The sequence below is a fragment of the Convolutriloba macropyga genome, chromosome 8, assembly GCF_964194025.1.
Source record: "Convolutriloba macropyga chromosome 8, txConMacr16.3, whole genome shotgun sequence".
In the NCBI taxonomy this organism is placed as follows: Eukaryota; Metazoa; Xenacoelomorpha; order Acoela; family Convolutidae; genus Convolutriloba; species Convolutriloba macropyga.
Genome location: NC_134475.1, coordinates 39,312,386 through 39,331,502, shown reverse-complemented (window position 1 = coordinate 39,331,502; position 19,117 = coordinate 39,312,386). Strand labels below are relative to the sequence as shown.

Below are 19,117 nucleotides of genomic sequence, written 5' to 3'. Positions count from 1 at the left end.
ATCATTTCTCGAAAACCCGTCCAAAAAGGAGTCGTCTGGATTTTTTCTCGCGAGTGAAAAATGCGAACTAATATTGTGATACCATCTGAAGCTACTCACAGTTCTCTAGACTTATTTGAAAAACCACCTTTGCTGGTAACATTTGATCAATCATTCGAGCAAAAAACAGGACCGCTTTTTTCGCCGTCAGGATCATCATTGGAATTTGAAGTTGTTGGTGATCGCAACATTTTTATTGACTTACAAAAAATTTACCTGGAGATCAAGTGTCGAATACTTCGAACAGATGGAACGGATTTGCGCTACACAGCTGGTGACGCTAATGCCAGTGATCTTCCATATTTTGCTAATAATATCCTTCATTCACTTTTCGCCGACTGTACTGTTTCTGCAAATGGTATCAAAATTTCAACAGCTAATGGAAACTATGCACACAAAAGTTTCATAGAAACTGATTTCTCTCATGGGACAGACGCAAAGAAAACCTGGCTGAAATGTCAGGGTTACGAGTATGAAGAAAACCCCGGCACTATTCCAGCAGCAATATCAGATATAAGAAAAAGAAAATCCGCACGCATAACATTATATGGAAAGTTGGCGGTTGATTTCTTTTCATGTGAGAAAAATTTGGTTAGTGGAGTTACCTTATGCATTTCAATGAGAAGATCCCAAGATGACTTTGCCGTCATCAGCGAAGACGCAGCGAAACACTACAAGGTTAAAATAGATGAGGCTAATTTATTTGTCAGGAAGATGACGGTGTCAGATAATGTTGTAGATGCAATTGAGAAGACATTATTGAAAACTCCGGCAATTTACCGATACAATGAAGTAATTACCAAAACATTCTTGGCTACAACAGGCCAACAAAGCTGGAAACATGAGGATATTTTCACTAAAGAGCCAATCAGAAGAGTCATTGTTGCATTATGCGTTGGTACAGCATTCATCGGTACCAACACCGCTAATCCATTCCATTATCAAAAATTTGGTTTAAGAGAGATAACCATTTATCGAAATGGTTTTGCAACGCCTGGAACTCCAATGTCAACAACTGACAACAAGAGGTTGTACTACAATTCAATGAGTGCATTAGCTTATGTAGAAAATGGCCATGGAATACCTCTGAGTGAGTTCGCAAACCATTATATAATGGTATTTGATCTGACCAGCACTCAAGAGGCAACTCATGACTTTATTCATCCAGAGCTCACAAATTCATCATTGTCTGTCGAACTCAAGTTCGATGCAGCGTTAGCTCATAACGTTGAAATATTTTTTCTTGGGGAAAAAGCATCTACGATCTACATTGACTCTGCAAGAAACGCATCTAAAAACGCTCTTCCCATGATCACATACTAATGGACGAAGATCAAATTCATCTTCAAGTGAAAAAGTGTAAACACCTCAAATTCAAATTCAGAGGGGTTTATGCCGCTGATAATTATCCTCTGAACTTGCAAACCAACACATTTATTATTGTTAATGCATCACGATCCAACTCTATTGGAACCCACTGGGTAGTGCTAGCTAAACGATACGCATACCCAATAATATATTTTGCGGATCCATTGGCTCTACCCTTGACTACCTACAAGGATATTTTCAACCGTTTACAACAGTGTAAAGACTTGGAGATAATGATGGATATCACGGAACATAGAAGAGACATTCAGTCTCCACTGCAATCCTCAGACTCCCAGCTTTGTGGTTTATTTTGCATATATATTGTTCATTATTTTTATAGTGAGAAATTTCCATTTATACCTGATGTAAACGAATTAGAATTGCTAACTTTTGTAAAACACATGAAGTAAAAGTTAATTTAATTTTGAAACAACAACACTATTTTTTGAATATCAATTTTTACAAAATTGAAAGGTTATGAAAGAGTTTGAGGTTTCTCTCACAAAATTTCCGTGGCCACTAAGCAGAATATCCATTATCTGATAAAGAGTTGACGAGTGTTCACCTAGCATAAGCTGGCAAAATCGTTTCATAGTTACATCAGGGACTGTAGAAGAACGTTTGTTGGTCGTCAAAGTACTAATAGATTTCACTGTTGCCTCACTCAAGGGTGCTGGAAGTTGTTTCTGGTTCTTGGTAACTGCAGAAGAAGTTGATTTTGAAAGGTATTCAACAGCAACATGTAGTCGTGAAATTATTGCACCACGTTTAACAAAGTCTTTTTGCGTAGGCTGAATAAGTAATTTGAAACAGTTAACCAGACACGGTATCACCGCAGGTACATAAAGAGAATCGAATATGTTATCATCTTGCGAACCAAATTCATACATAACATGATAATGATTGGAGCCAAATGTACAACCTTCGATAACTGTTGCAGATGAATTATAACCATATGCATAATTTTCAATTGTTGTCTTTTCAAATTTTGGTTCCGTCTCACAAATATTGTACTTGAAACGTTTTTGAAATTTCTTGAAATATTCAGGACTGTTCTCATACATCGCCTCAACCATAACGAACAAAAAAGAAAAAGCTAATAAACTAAATATGAAAGCATAAACAATGACAGGAAGCAAAAGGTATAATAGAAATTATTCCGATTCCTCATTGACTGTTACAGATGTTTTTGGTATCTTCTTCTGGCGCTGAGTTGGTGTTTTGCCGGCCCGTTTTGCTGGACGCTTCGAGTCATCGGTTGAATCCGGTTTTAGAATTGAGTCGATCAACCCAACTGGTTGATCAAGCATTTGTTCTAGTTTTTCTATGTTCTGACATAGGAAACGAAACTCTTTCGCTGAAAGTGTAATTTTTTGATTGAAATCCCAGTCGACCTGTTCACTATCACGTTTGAACAACTTCAAGGATAAATAGGTGCCAGTGGTATGATAAGTCTTGACAGCAGCCCTAACAAGCCGTTTTTGATTGAGTGAGAGATCCAAATGAAAGTCGCTGTACTCAGCATCCTTAGACAAAACATTACCCATAATGATGCATATATTGAGACAAACTGTATCAAAGTAATCTGAAATGATAAATGACTAATACATTACTGTTTGTCGGAATGTAAACAATTTCAAACCCCACGCCAACATGTCTAGACAAGATAACAGCTGAACAAACAAATCCCCCGCTCTACGCGTGTAAACAAATTTATACTCCTTTATATTAGCTATGACATTTATACGAAATATGAAATTCAAAAGATCGGAAAAAATATACCCTGCTGAATCAAGACCCATTCAATGTCACAATTGTCCGAGGCAATTTAAAAATTTCCATTCACTAATGCAACATCGCCGGGCCAAGCATTATAAAGGCCATAGCAGAAAACAGTTTTACAAGTCCCGACCTTTAAATCTAAAAACTGACAAATTTTCATTAGCAATGGATAAATTAGCTCGCCTCCTCGAGTCTATTTATATTTCTAGAGAGCAACCCAATTCAACTTAGGTCATTATGACATAATTCTATTTATAGACATGACGGCATAATGATGAAATGATTAAGTCAAATAAACAAATCAGTCTGCAACAATTTTTTCAATTTTTCCGCCATTGTTCTTTCTTGTTGTACAATATAAGTTTTGTGAAAATTCTTTAGTTCTTTGACACATTATTACATCACTGCAAGTCTTTTGTTGCTTAACTTTCTTCTTGAATTTGCTTTTATCCTGCTTTTCCTTTCCATTCCATAACATATAAAAGCAAGTTTTCAATTCTCTTTTTACTAGAATTGGTTCTAGACTCGGTGCTGTTCTAGGTCTTTATAAAATTTTCCTTACAAAGAAAACTGTGTGCTTTGTTACCGTTTAAATCCGTAAAATCAGAACAAAACATCTCAATTGTTTATCCATCACCTGCAATATGGCTGCTGAATATTTAGAAATTGCAAAGAGAAGTGAGCGAGGCACTCGAACCCTTGTGCGAATGTGTCACAACTTCAAAAATATTGTCCTTGTAAAGGAAAGCTTTGATGATAAGACAGAATTATGGCACACAAAAAACAGCTTTATTGTTCCAGTTAATTACATTGAACCAATACTTGAATACACAAAACAAAACGATTTATTTCATCTTACAAAAACGCCAGAAAAATCACCAAGACAAGAAGAGTCTCCATATGCTCATCGATATTATGGATGTATTACTCCCATTCAAACAAAAAAGCAGGATGTGAAAAAATTGGCACAGCGAACAAGAAAACTTTTTGCAGACTACGATCATGACTGCATTGAAATTTGGGAGAATCAATTGGGGCAGCTAGAAGAAGTTGAGCAAATATCTGGTTTTTGCAAATTTGATCAGTCGCCAAGTGAAGAAAGAAAAACCCCGGAAAGCCTCCCGTTGCTTGCCAACAATTTTTCTGATGATGTCAGCATCGATGAAACACCTCCATTGAGCCAATGTTATGCCCCCGTCAAGAAAGTCATCAAGTTATCTCGACTCTAAAATACAACAAAACTCTTTAAACTCATTGTAAATATTGTATTTGTTGCTTTTCACAATGTTAAAGCATGATAATTTTGTTAACATCTCGAAACCAGTTCTTAATTAAAGTTTAACTAAAGATTGATCTTAGCACTAGACAAATATTGTGAGACAGAATTAAGCGATGCTGAAAATTTCAGACATTGGACAAACAAGTGTGTGAAACAATGTTTTAAACAAATAAGCGAAAGTGGACTGGGTTGAAATAAACCCAGCTGAAGCTTGGATTGTAGTGAAATCACAGTAAACAATCAGTAAACACTTTTTTATCAGATAGTCGTACACCGTACCAAAATTAGGGTAAACAACTAAGAAGTAAAACTGCGAACTCAATATCACCTGTTTTAAACAAACAAAAAGTAGAAAAACCGTTCAGCATATAAATCTATGTGTTGTTTACACAACAGTCTGCGCGGTGTGTCCCCCCTCTACTGCTGTTTGCGGAGCAGTAGCTTTCTGTTGCAAAAGTAAACAAAAAAGACGCGCACTATGATTGGATGAAACAAGTTTAAATTACAGCTTGACCGACAATAAAATTCTTACATTTGCTTTTTGCCTTATCCTGAAATTCACTTGATTGAAAAACTTCAACTATTTTCATTTCCTTTTCGTAATTTTATTTTCTTTTTTGCGTTCCTATTTCTTCTTTCTTTCCACTGTTCATAATGAACGCTCAGATAAGCGCAGCCTCAGACGACATATGCAAACGGTTCATAAACAATACGTCCAAACCAACCGATTTGTGTGCGATGAATGTGCTTTTGCTCATGAAAAAGTCATAGAACTCGAAACGCATATGATACAGCAACACAACTCAAAACATCCCCGCTACTGTCTCTACTGCAACAAGTTCTATGTAGACAACCTCAAGTACATGGAGCATATGAACAAAAACCATGGACTTCCAGTATGGAAAGCTGATCTGGAAAACAAACCAAGTTCTGGAATTCTTCCGTCCGAGCAAGCTTTCGGTGGTGTTTTGAAAACCTACGACATACCAGTGGGGGAACAGGAAATAGATCTGCTAAGTTTTATGCGGAGCAAACAGGACGAGATCAAAACTTTTGTTCAACTGAACTCGCAAAATAGCGCACAAAAACTTCAATTCAGTGCATTGATGCAATTAACAAAACCAACAGGTGATGAAACCGTTGATAGCCAACCCGATCGAATTCAGATATATATCAATTCAAAAATGCAGCGCGTTGACTTCAACGGATTGAGTAAATCATGCTTTGCTGGAATGATTGAAAAAATGCTCCTCTCGCTGAACAACTTCGCATCTCATGGGAGCGGTTGGACGGTAGATAGAATTGAGAATGTCGAACTACGATTTGTCAAGTCAAAACCAATTAGTGCCTCTTCCTATCTAGCTCTCCCAACTGAGTTGGCTAGAAGTCAATACTTGCTCAACATTCGCAACAGACATGATGAAAAATGTTTCCTATACTGCTATACTGCACAATATCACAACAAAATTGGACCCAAATTGATACCGGACAACGCCTCCTGGAGACAAAAAACAAATCCAATAATGTATGGTCCAGAAAATCCCGGAGCAAAGCAACCAATTGGTGAATTCATGATGCCAATGGCCTTCCACCAATTGAAAAAATTTGAACAGCTAAACCAGTTACGCGTTAATGTATTTCGGCACTCAAACAAAAAATTGATTCCTTTCCGCATATCAAACAACCAAAATTTCGAATTCAACCTGGACTTACTCTTGCTAAGTGATGGTTCAATGCATCATTATGTGCTGATCGCAAATATCAAAGGACTAATTCACCAGTACATTCAGAAAAAACAGCGTTTGGACAACCATTTGTGTCGAAACTGTTTTCATACTAGCACTTCAATCGAACGACATGAGAGACATGAAGAAATATGCCACCAAAACACACGAGCAATTATTAAAATGCCAAAAGCAGGACAGCAAAAATTTGAATTTAAAAATAATCAAGCACGTTGGTTTGCACCTATAGTCGGATTTTTTGATCTGGAGTCTATACTTGAACCCGTTATTGACAGCAGCAGCAGCAGCAACACACGAAGCTCGAGCACTACTAAAGCGCTAGAAGAACACAAGCCATGCAGCTATGCTTTGCTTTTTGTGGCCTTGAATGAAACGAAACCATTCTTTTTCGATCTGAAGTGTGGGCAGAATGTCATGATTGAATTTGTCAAGTCGCTGGAGAAAATTGCCAAGAGCATTTATGATGTTAAACAACAATATAAAGATTTTTCCGGTGAACCATCAATACCAAAAAGAGAAGCTACTTTGTGTTGGATTTGCGAAAACGAATTGAATACAAGTCCACAAGATCCCACAGTACTAGATCACTGTCACTTCACAGGAAATTTTTTGGGATGGGCACACTCGCAGTGTAATTTAAAACGTAGAAACCTAAATTTTACTCCACTGTTTGCCCACAATTTGACAAACTATGACCTTCATCACGTAGTACTTGCACTACAGAGCCTGAATGAGAAAAATACAATTTCTGTGGTACCAAGCACAAGTGAGAAATTCATCTCGTTGCAAATTGGAGTGCATATAAAAGCAACAAAGGAAAAAAAGGGCGTTTGGACAAACCAGTATGAATACATAAGACTATTGGACTCCTTCAAGTTCATGAATGCTTCTCTTGACAAACTGGTACAGAACCTGCCCCCGGATCAGTTCAGCTTGCTTGAACAACATTTTCAAGAGTGGCCCACATCTTCAGTAAACCTGTTGAAACAAAAAGGCTCGTTCCCTTATTGCTACGTTGACGGCTTTGAAAAACTTCAGGAGACACAGCTTCCCCCTCGTGACAAATGGACCAACAGTTTACAGCAATATGAAATCACAGTGAGTGAAGATGAGTACAAGCAAGCGCTCCAAGTATTCAATTTATTTTCATGTCAAAATATTGGTGAATACTACAACTTGTACTTGAAAACTGATGTGTTCCTACTCGCCGCAGTTGTTCTTTGTTTTCGACAAGTTTGCTATGACACCTACGGACTGGATTGCTGTCAGTATTACACTGCATCAAATTTGTCGGGCGACGCAATGCTCAAAATTTGCAATCCCCATTTACATCTTCTAATTGAGAGGGAACACCTTGATATGGTTGAGAACCTTATAAGAGGAGGCGTGAGCTCGGTGTACAGTAAGCGTCTTTGTCGCGCAAATAACAAATTTCTTCCTGATTACAAACCAAAAAACATTTCTTCGTTCATCATTATGATAGACGCTAATAATCTATACGGAGGAATCATGGAAAAATTCCCACTGCCACTATGTCAATTTGAACTGTTCGACAAGAGTGAGTGGACCGACGATAATGCTCAGGAAATTCTTCACCGAATTTTAAATACACCAGATGATGACCCAGTAGGATACATAGTTGAAGTAGACCTAAGCTATCCCGACAGCCTACATGATCTACACTCTGACTTTCCCTTGGCACCCTTAAAAGAAGCTATTGATGAATGTTGGCTCAGTGAATACCAAAGCGACTTGTTGACCGGTATGCAAATTAAAAAACCCCCGCAGGTAAAAAAACTCATCCAGACGCTTTTCGATAAACAAAATTATACGCTACACTACCAAACCTTGAAACTCTATGTTGAACTAGGATTGGTAGTAACCAAGCTTCATCGAGTGTTATCATTCAAACAAAAAAAGTGGCTAGCGCCGTAGGTGAAACTAAATACCGAAAAAAGAAAGCAGGCAAAGAATAAGTTTGAGGACGATTTCTACAAATTAATGGTAAACTCGTCATTCGGGAAAACTTGCGAGGGAAAACGAAACAGAATGAAAGTGAAATTGACGCGCACTGAAGAAGAAACACTCAAATGGACAGACAAACCCGAGTACCAGTCATCAAAAATTATCAGTGAAGATCTGGTCACTGTATGCCTTCAACAATCAGAAATACTGTGGGACAAACCAACCATCGTCGGTGCTTGTATACTGGATTTGGCTAAGAAATTCATGTTTGAGTTTCACTACAAAGTTATGAAGAAGAACTTTGATTGTAATTTGCTTTATTCAGACACAGACTCCTTCGTGTATGAAGTGCGCTCAAGAGATTTCTTTGCAGAAATACAGAAGAAAAAGCAGGTTGCAGAGCAATTTGATTTTTCGAACTTCCCTCCCGAGCACCCGCTATACAGCAGGGACAATGCACGTGTCACTCTTAAATTCAAAGATGAGATGGGAAGCCGGCCAATTGCTGAGTTTTGTGGACTCAAGCCAAAGCTGTATTCAATCAAGCTCGCTGAAGGCAAGTATAAGTCTTTTTCACTAGCCCCCCCCCCTTTCACTCTACAAACACAAGTAATCAAAACAACAGGCATTTGCGAAACATTCTAGCAAACCAAGTTTTTTTGTGGTATGAAAAAACGGGATAAATTTGAATAAGTTTTTTTTTCAGGTTGCACCAAACAGTCAGCCAAAGGGGTCACAAAAGATGCACGGCGCAGCATGACCCATGAATTATACAAGCAAACTCTTTTGGCCGGCGAGGTTGTGCGTCTTCTCAACACCCGAATAGCCTCTAGCAACCACAGGCTTCACACGATAGTTGTCAACAAGAAATCATTGTCGGGCTATGATGATAAAAGATTCATATTAAGTGACCAAGTATCAACGTTGCCCTATGGACACAACTCATTGAGAGAGGACATGTTTTACAAAGCAATACTAGATGAGCCGGATTGGGGTTCGCTTGATGCAAGCCAAAACGAGCAGGAAAGCACGCAGCAGGTGCAGGGTAGCACGCAACAGGCGCAGGGTAGCTCGCAGCAGGCGCAGGATAGCTCGCAGCAGGCGCATGATAGCTCGCAGCAGGCGCAGGATAGCTTGCAGCAGGTGCAGGATAGCTCGCAGCAGGCGCAGGGTAGCACGCAACAGGCGCAGGGTAGCTCGCAGCAGGCGCAGGATAGCTCGCAGCAGGCGCATGATAGCTCGCAGCAGGCGCAGGATAGCTTGCAGCAGGTGCAGGATAGCTCGCAGCAGGCGCAGGATAGCTCGCAGCAGGTGCAGGATAGCACGCAGCAGGCGCAGGGTAGCACGCAGCAGGCGCAGGGTAGCTCGCAGCAGGTGCAGGATAGCACGCAGCAGGCGCAGGGTAGCACGCAGCAGGCGCAGGGTAGCACGCAGCATGCACAGCAAAGGCGCAAACAGAACCAGCAGCAGAAAAATAAGCAGCCAAAGCAACAACCAACAACAACCATTCCACAAACAAGCACCATTCACAACTCAAGTTTCAACTCCCCAGACCCAGGTTTTTATCAACGTGATTATAGTGAAGATGAATTAGAAGAAAACTTGGTAGATTTTGACAAAATGTCAGAGTTATCGGACAGTGGGTCTTCTACAGACCCAGCTTGCGATGGTTTTATTTTGGACCAAGCAATTGAATCGGATAACAGAAGTATTTCAAGTGAGAATCAAGTCACTTTGCCAGCACCGAAAAGCAAAAAGAGAAAGCAGAACGCAAAAAAAGGAGCGGCGAAAAAACCAACAGCTCGCATTATTGACTATTCATCAACTGATGAAGATTAAACTCAGTGATTTGTGTATGCATGTTCACAGACCAACTAAGTTTTTTACCATTAAAAAGCCCGCGAACAGAACTATACAAAAGTAAGCAACAATTGAGATAAAATTTTTAGAGTATTTGTTGAAGTGCTGAACGTCCGGTCCCTCTTGTATTCCACAAAATGTAATTCAAACCTGTAGCTAGTAACAACTCTCGCAGTAAAAAGTTCCTCTCAAGAATCCAGTAGCAGTTATTTCAAGTCTCAATCAAAAATCCTCCACCCCAAAACAAAACTCCCTCAACGTGCGCCGCGAACCACTAGCTCGATTGCTAGAAGCTGCTTGATCTCCACCTCAATATATTGCAAAGCCGATCTCAAAAGTTCGCGACCAGAACTTCTACGGCGAGCTCAACCTCCAGAGTTCACAGTCTTTCATTGGAATTTTGGATTTTTGATTTTGACTTGAAACAAACTGCCAACAGATTACCCAATAGGTACTTTGGCCTTTTCTCAGCTCATTTCAAAAGTTTACATAGAGATTAATTTCATTTAAATAGAAAGGCTACAATTCAGTACAAACAAGACACATCGAAAATAAAAGATTTGTACATTGTTTAATGAAACGTATAAACCAAAAAAAGTTCGCGGGCTTGGCTTAATTGTTTATTTACTTTGTAATTTTTGTCGTTAAGCTTTTTTGAGAAACCAGAAAAAGTTGTGTATGTGATTTACTGATCCTTTCAACAATGTTTGAGTCAAATAAACTGACTGATTCCGTTGTAATTTCTATTCAAAAAATGGTTTAAAATTTTGCAGGACCCGAATTTTTTTCAAAAGCTCCTACCCTTTATCCGGTTCATTGATATGATAAGTTAAAAAGCAGAAAAACAACCGGATAGAGCAGATAGTTCCTTCCCGTAATCAGGTCCTGTAAAAAAATTCTTACTTAGTTGTTGCGAAGGTAGATGAGAAGCTCTCCGTTATTGAACTGAATTACAACCCTGCCCTCTACCTGGAACTTTTCGGAACTTCACACTTCCCACAGTGACATAGGTTGAGATCAATGAAACCTTTGTTCAGGCACTCTTTGATTGGTCGGAGAACAAATTCTAAATAAGTTGTAAAATTTTTTTTTCAGGTTAAACAGTCATTTTAGACAAGTTTCTTTTTTCTATGATTTGTATAGCAGGCGCGTAAAAGTCACTCGAAAAGTCAAAAACGGTCAAGCGAAAGATTTGCATAAAAAAGACATACACACATTCACAAAAATTCGACCGGCAACTTAATACAACAGATCCATTCTGTTATTGCCCCCCCACACTAAGCATGATGCGCATCCACTAAGCGGCGGGCACAAACAGAAAATTTCAAGATATTCTAATATGCATTTTTAACCTTTCTCTAGCAAAGTTATTAATTAAAACATTTTATGCAACCAATATAGCCCCCCCATTACAGAGCAAATTTAGAAAAGATGGATGTACGCTTTTGCTCGTGGAATCAGAAAACAGATGTAAAATCACGTAGATTTGTTGTGAATTAGACAAAACGAAGAAACTTACTTGGCTTGCTAGTTGATTTCACCATTAGAAATTGTTTAAGTGTACTTTCTTCGTCTTACCCACTGCTTCGAATATTGATTGGATGTAGACTGTCAAGATCACAATTGTCAATCAAGGAGTATGTTTGTTACAAAAGTTGGCAATTTAAATAAGCATCTATATTTCCCCATTGTTATGAAGTACTTATACTACCCAAACAAAAGTTGCTAGCATTCAAAGAGAAAAAATCTCAGGGAAGTTATATTTCTGTATAATCTTCCAAGATATTGAAATTTTTTCAAACAATTTAAAACCAAACTTAAACCATTCTTAATGGAAATTGCCAATTTTTGAACTATTCCAGCTGGTTAGTTGCACACTAGGATAAAATTTGTTGAATCAATTTTAAAACTATCAGGCTGATTAGGAGAGTAATAAAGGAACAAATGAGGGCTTTTTGATTTCGGGGTTGAACTAGATAAAAAATAACTTTCATCCCAGACACTTGTTTTTTTAGCCAAAAATGTTTATAAGCTGGTTTCCCTGGGTCCCCCTAAACCCTTTATTGGATTCCCATAATCTTGAATTTTTGATCTGCCGGCAAATTTTTCTAAGATCTTGCCGCAAAAATCAGGTGGGGGGACAAAAAACCGAAAATTTGGAACATTTTTGGCTAAAAATTGGGTTATGTTTAAGGAAAATCGGATATGTGCACGTTTAAAATTTACAGCGGCGAACAATAGCGCTTCTAAGTGACTGAATTTACGTAGTAAAACAAGGTCTAGCTAAAGCGAATTTGTCTAGCGCTGCACAATATGGCGGGAAATTAGCAAAGTTTGCAAATCAATATGAACTAATTCAAATAGCCGAAAGAAATTAAGACGAATGAAATAATAAAATAACACCATAAAATCTTCAAAAAATCTGACTAAAACCTCAAAAATAGGGGGGACATTTTACTGCATTTTAAAAAATTTCAAAATGTCCCACCCCGTTGTAGATTGCCACGCTGCAGTAATTGTCCGTCCCCCCCCCCCCCCGTTGAGGTTCTAGTCAGAATTTTATACTACTCCTGTAGAAAAAATTTTTTGTAGCAAAATCGTGAAAATGACGAACTAATGGTTAAATAAAGACTAAATTTTAAGGGCTACTGAGCGAGGAAATTTTGATTTCTTGTTTTAGCTTATAATCACCTCTAGCGGCAACTGTTTCAAAACAAAGTCCATTTTTCGTTTTTATCCGCTGCTGACGATTTCAAAAATTCTGTTGGCTCCAAACACTTTCATTTTAAAAAATCCAGGCTCAAAAAATTTGATGATAGCCTTGGCTCTTCGCAACACAAGCTTTAAACTTGAAATTTCTCGTAAATTAGATTGAAAACTTTTCAAGCCGCAAAACTACTCGCTTTTTTGCTCCACTTCTTGCTTCGGCGCGACCAAAATCTTCAAAAAACACAGTCGGAAGACTTTTGATTTGACTCGAAATAGAACTTAACTTACGTCCTAACAGAACATCCACTACAGAAGCAAAAAACTTTTTACTTGATTATACAACTCAATTTGATAGAAAAAACAAACAGCCGGAAGACTTCGGAATTGACTCGAAATAAAACATAACTTATGCTCTTATGCTCTATCCAAGTTTTAACTAATATAATTGAACAATTTTTTGTCATACAATTTAATTTGAAAGTGTAAACGAATTTAAAGAGAATAGAACTAGAACGGAATGTTGGATTAGTTTATTCTTGGTTATTTTTCACATGTTGGGACTCTAAAACCGTTGATTTTATCGGATTGTTTGATATAGTTAATTTATTTTCACCTAGTGATTACAATATAGGAGACAAAAAAAACAAACGATACACCACGAAGGGAGAAAAAAGACGATACAAAATCGAAAAATCTGTTATTTTTATTTGCTGTCTCTGAAGGTTACAAACTCTCAAAAATTGATCTTAGGATCTTAGTACACATTCAGAAACAGTTTCAGTGTAATCATTGAGCACCCATATGGCCCCCATGCCTACGTACTCAAAAACACAACAAACATGAGGTTGAAAATGAAAATATTAAAGACCGCAGAATTTTTTCAATTACTTAAACCAAGACCTTAAATTTTTAATTAATTACAATCAAAACTCATAGAAAAACTATAAAAAACAATTTAATATGAAGTAGTAGTCGAAAGGCAGAAAAAATAGGCGAAAAATTCAAAAATGGAAGAAACAAGTAAGAAATGACTGAATTCAACCACATTTCGTGGACTAAAGGAAACTTAAATTGATATAAATAGGAATAAAAAAATCATGAGATCTAAAACAAAACTAAATTGAAGCACAAAATTACCAGAGACAGTGATCAAAAATATATAAAAGTCCAATATATGATTTTAATAGTAAAAAGAAGCTCGGAAACCCAAATTTGCTTGTCAACATGAGCATAAAAATATGCATTTAGAAAAATCAACTTATGCCAAAAAGTTTTGTTTAAACGAAAATTCTGCTTCGAAAAAGCCCCATGTGATCAAAAAATTATGCTCGCTTGGCTTGGCAAAATCTTTACACCCATTTTCCTCGCTCTCTCTCTCTCTCTCTCTCTCTCTCTCTCTCTCTCTCTCTCTCTCTCTCTCTCTCTCAAAAATGCATTTTAATAAAAAGAAAGTCACTCTCTTTTCTCTCAGCTCTTCACTTCGTTCAGCCGTTTGTCCTTAACAGTTACTTTTCGTTTGGGGCGTTGATTTTTCCATCCTGTTTTATATAAACTCCAAAAAATTGTCTATGACAAATACGCTCCAGCAACTTTCTTTGAACCGTAGATAAAGATCGCCCCAATGCACTTCAAATCTCTTGAAATGTAATAAAATTTCAAAAAATCCCGTGCTTTCAAAGGATTGAAATTCTTCCTTGAGTTAATGACTACCATTGCTTAGAATTTGTCTGCTTTGAAATATGATTTTCTGCACCGGTTTTGAGTTACATCACATTCTAAATGTCAACGCATTAAGGCACTAACATCGACAAGCTTCACAATTTTTTTTCCCATCTTTTACCGTTAAAGTAATTGACTGATCAAGTCTTCATACGAGCAATTAAATACATACGGACTTGTAAGCTAGTTGTTGTTCAAATCCCGTCACATAGTGTGTAATCCCATCTAACGGATGAATACTTCAACGGTGCCAAAGTTCAAGATATTTGATAAACAAAGGCGTATGAATTTGACCCCCCCCCCCCGTCGGTAGATTAACCGATCTAATTGATGTTTTCACAATATTTCAGGTTTAAGTCAATTCCAAATTGGCTTGGTAGTAGGCTCCTTCGACCTCACCAATCTCTGCTTCTCATTTGTAGTAGCCAGTTTAGTTACACCAAAGAACATCAAATTTGTCTTTGTCACTGGCACCTTGTGGTCTTCTATCACTGTCTCATCCTTTGGACTTTTGTCTGAGTCGCCGAGTGGAGATATTTTCTTCTATTCGTGTTTCTTCACTCGCTTATTCAACGGAGCTGGAGCTGCAATGTTATACGGGTAAGCCGCCCTCCGAATATTTGCCCTATATAAAACTTTTCCCAAAAAGATAATCTGATTCAAAATACAAAAAATTGCAATGAACTCCCGATTTTTTCCAAAACTTAGCGAGAGATGCCTTAGCAAGATCCTGTTAACAAAGTTGTCATAAAAATCTTAATATTGAAGCGGAGTCTTGATGAGATATTTTAATGCGCGATGTCTAGAAATAATTGCAAAGTCATTACAGCCCGGGTTGAGATGTCAGCGCCGTTTCAGCGCATCTTTTTGTAAGAAATGCGCTGAATGCGCTGAAATTATATAAGACATGCGCTGAATGCGCTGAAATGCGCTGAAATTTCGAGTTTTCGCTGAAATTTTAAAATTTCAGCGCACCTTCAGCGCATTTCTTACATGATTTCAGCGCATTTTCAGCACATTTCTTACATAACTTTGCGCACCTTTTCAGCGCATTTCTTACAAAGTTTCAGCGCATCTTCAGCGTATTTCTTACCTGATTTCAGCGGATTTCAGCGCATTTCTTACAAAGTGTCAGCACTTTTCAGTGAATATCAGCGCATTATTATGTAAGGTTTTTGCGCCAAATTTCTTGAAATTTGAGCGCATTTCAGCGCATTTCTTACATAATTTTTGGAAATTTTCTCGACCCGGGAGCTATTGTAAGTTTTTAACATCTATAACATAACCGACTAAACGTCGGAAGAATTGCTCTTGAACGACTAGTGGGAGCTCTAATCAATTGCAGCCTGCTTCAGTCGGGGGGGGGGGGCTAAATGGGACTAAGAAGTTCTATAGTGGGCTTCAAATAACCACATTAGAGGCTAACATATACCACTATTAAGATTTAAAGTAAAAAATGACACCAGTTTCGGCGCACTTTTCATTTGACTTTTAGTATTAAATTGCCGCCAATTGAGTTCAGCTGCTTGAAATTGTGATTGGGAGGGAATTTTAGATCACGCAAATTGCAGAAAGTCAAGGGCGTAAAAGTCACTCGAAAAGTCAAAATTGTCAAGCAAAAATTTTGCATAAAAAAAGACACACACGCTTACAATAATTGCTATGAACTACGTTCAAGAGCAATTAATAAGTTTCGGATCTTTTCCGTTTGTGCCCCCCAGTACGTTATGCGTCCCCCAGTTACAGAGCACGTGCCATTACATAGTAAATCACTATGTAAAAATATTGCACATATGCGCCCACTAAGCTGGGGGGGCACAAACGGAGAAGATCATAAGTTTTATTACCACTAATTTTTATCAACTAGCCTTGAAATGTAAAGTAACAAAAAAAAGGCCAATCTGATTACTCAATCCATTTCGAGCTCTCATCATTTCTTATAGAATGTAATCCGATATAACTAATAAAATATTCGACGGTTCAAAAAGTTGAAACCATTGGATTTCATGAAACAAAACATTGATTACCAAAGGCGCAGTAAATTGCCCCTTGAGCGGTATAAAGCGGCCCTATACAATTGATGTTTTAACCCTTTACAGTAATATTTTCTGATTTGATTATTTATTTAAAACCTCATCTTTCTATGCAGATAATTATCAGTACCAAGCAGTTTACCCACAAATAAAGTAAAGTTTAAAACGAATATTATGACCACTAGGGCAAAGAAATTCCCCAAGACAGTACTTTTGTACACTCAAATTTTTATACATATACGAGCCTGCTTCAGACATGCCGTTGTAATGTTTTTTTTGTCATTCTTCTTTAACACAAAAATGTTTGACCAACTTATTTTTTGGCGTACAAGATAAAAACAATTATTTATACAGCCCTTTGCACATGAGAATGGGGAAAATAACGTTACTTGATAAAAACCAAAAGTAAATTGAAAATTAATTATCGCAATCTTATTATGTTTGAAAGTAATGATGTTGGACAAAGAATACAACGAACGATGAACTTATAAATTTGTTAATCAAAATTTTATTATCAGATAAATGGAAAATTTCGATGTTGTTTATTCCAACTTTCTTGATGACATCTCGTGGTTATTTGAAGAGATACTGATTTTCTACAAACAGTTTTCCAACATTTTTAACATATGCCCAGGGTTTTGTGTAACAGTCGAAGTGTAAGATGCTGGCTAATCCCAAAATCCGTTAAACAATTTATCCCCTCAGATAAAAAAGTCAAGTCATTTTTTTTCTTTTTGGTCTTGAGCAAGATCTTTAGTGCTGGGTGTTTTCTTTAAAACGGATATTGGATGACCTCAGATGTTGCTACCGTTTTTGAACTCCATTATTTTAATTGTTTCAAGAACACAGCAAAACGATTCGAATATGTTTAACCGCTTTAAAGGAAGCACAACTTTTTTTAGATGGGGCGACTTCTAGATGGGGCTGGCAAGCGCCCAAACCTCTATCAAAATTCCCAAAGGTTTGTTTGGTGGTTCCTCTCGTTGTTGGGAAGTTATTGTTGCTCTCTCAGCTGCTTGAAAAGTTTACTCTGGATAATTGAATAAATAATCAAGAATGGTAATACCAGCAACTAATAAAGATATAGCCAGAAACAAATAGTTGAAAAAAACTTCAAAAATCTATAAAAAAATTTTCTGTGAAGACCAACTAATGGTCCACACTAAATCAAATGAGTTCATTTCATCTGTCCATAAGTACACAAACTTCATAATTCAGGTAACTAAAAATAGATTCTGCCACTCAGTAGCTATGCTACTGGCCGGAAACTTATAATCTTCGCTACCAACAATTTTGAATAACTTTGCATTTCACACAACGCAACTACGGGACTTTGATCTCGTATTTCATGCTAACCAATATTTGCAATGAACACGTCGTCACACTTCTAACAGAAATCGCTCCAAAATAAATTGCTGTCATAGCTAAACTCGACGTCGCAGAAAACTGCATCTTCTTCTTCTTCGCAGCCATGCGTTGTTTCCTTTGTTATTTCACGTCTCGGTTCTGCAACTGTGTAATTTTTCACAAAATCCCATCCAGCAACGCATTGGTTCATCAGTTCCTTGAACTGCTCTTAACCTGATTCCGGTTTCGTTACAACCTGTTCTGCAAACTCTCCGTCTAACTGAAGCTTTTAACCGCAGCCAAACTATTCTGGGATAACAACATCTTCCAGCTATGATCAATTTGATCTTTTGTTACCACCAGTTGTTTGATATATGTGTCTGTTGTCTAATAGTTCCTCAGTAAATGCCCTCACTCCAATGCCAATGGATTTTACTAACTACCAACGTTTATTCAATGTAACTTTTGCTGAAATCTCTGTCATAACTGTTTTAAAGAGGTCAATTGTCACTTGAACGTCTTTTTTGTCTAATTACTGACTCAACTCTTGGCGCTGTAACTACTCTCTGTCAATTACGTTATTTGAAACACTGGTTTGTCATTTTCGCACTGCAAAACCGCTTCCTCATAATACTACCTTTCTATCCTTTCTATCAAGTATCTTTCAAAATCATCTTTATATGTCTGTGGAAAAATCGACCGTCTCAAGTCAAAGAACTACAAAGTTTCTTCAAGAGTCCAAGCACGATTTTAATGATCGGAATTCCAAAATTAGCGTGGCAATATTTCACAGCGTCAAGAGCTCATTCTCACAACCTCTTCACCCCTTCTTCTGTCGTCTTGAAGACTTCACAAACATCCAAATAGTACGCACGCCAGGCAGCCCCTACTTCATATCCAGGAAAGAAGAAACGTTTTATAAACCAGAATCCTGCCATTGTTTTCGAAATTGCTGCACTCTAGTCTGAATATTTCTCTGAGGCTTCAATTTCTGCTGCAAATCTTGCAAAAGTCCGCTTTCCTCTGTGTTTGAGAATTCGTCTCAAGTTGTCCGCCCGCTCTGCTGCTGCCTCTACTACACTCAGTCAAAATCCTTGTCATGAGAATCACTGTATTTCTTCTAAAATAAGTGTTTTTTGAAATTATATGTGTCTGTTGCTCAAATTCACTCAATGTTTGTCCTATTTGAGATCTCCAACAGTTTTCTTAAATTTCTTCAATGTTTTCCCCCGACTGATCTATCGGCACGGTAGCCAGCTTTGATCGCTTGT

At 37.6% G+C, this 19,117-nt stretch overlaps 1 protein-coding gene across 1 annotated transcript in view; it reads left to right on the top strand.

Moving 5' to 3' along the window:
- Positions 1-19,117, top strand: part of LOC142345051 (MFS-type transporter SLC18B1-like) — a 46,935-nt gene that overhangs the window by 9,498 nt on the left and 18,320 nt on the right. The window contains exon 2 of the mRNA XM_075397133.1: positions 14,817-15,066. Coding sequence (XP_075253248.1) covers positions 14,817-15,066 — 250 coding nt within the window. The remainder of the gene's footprint in view (positions 1-14,816; positions 15,067-19,117) is intronic.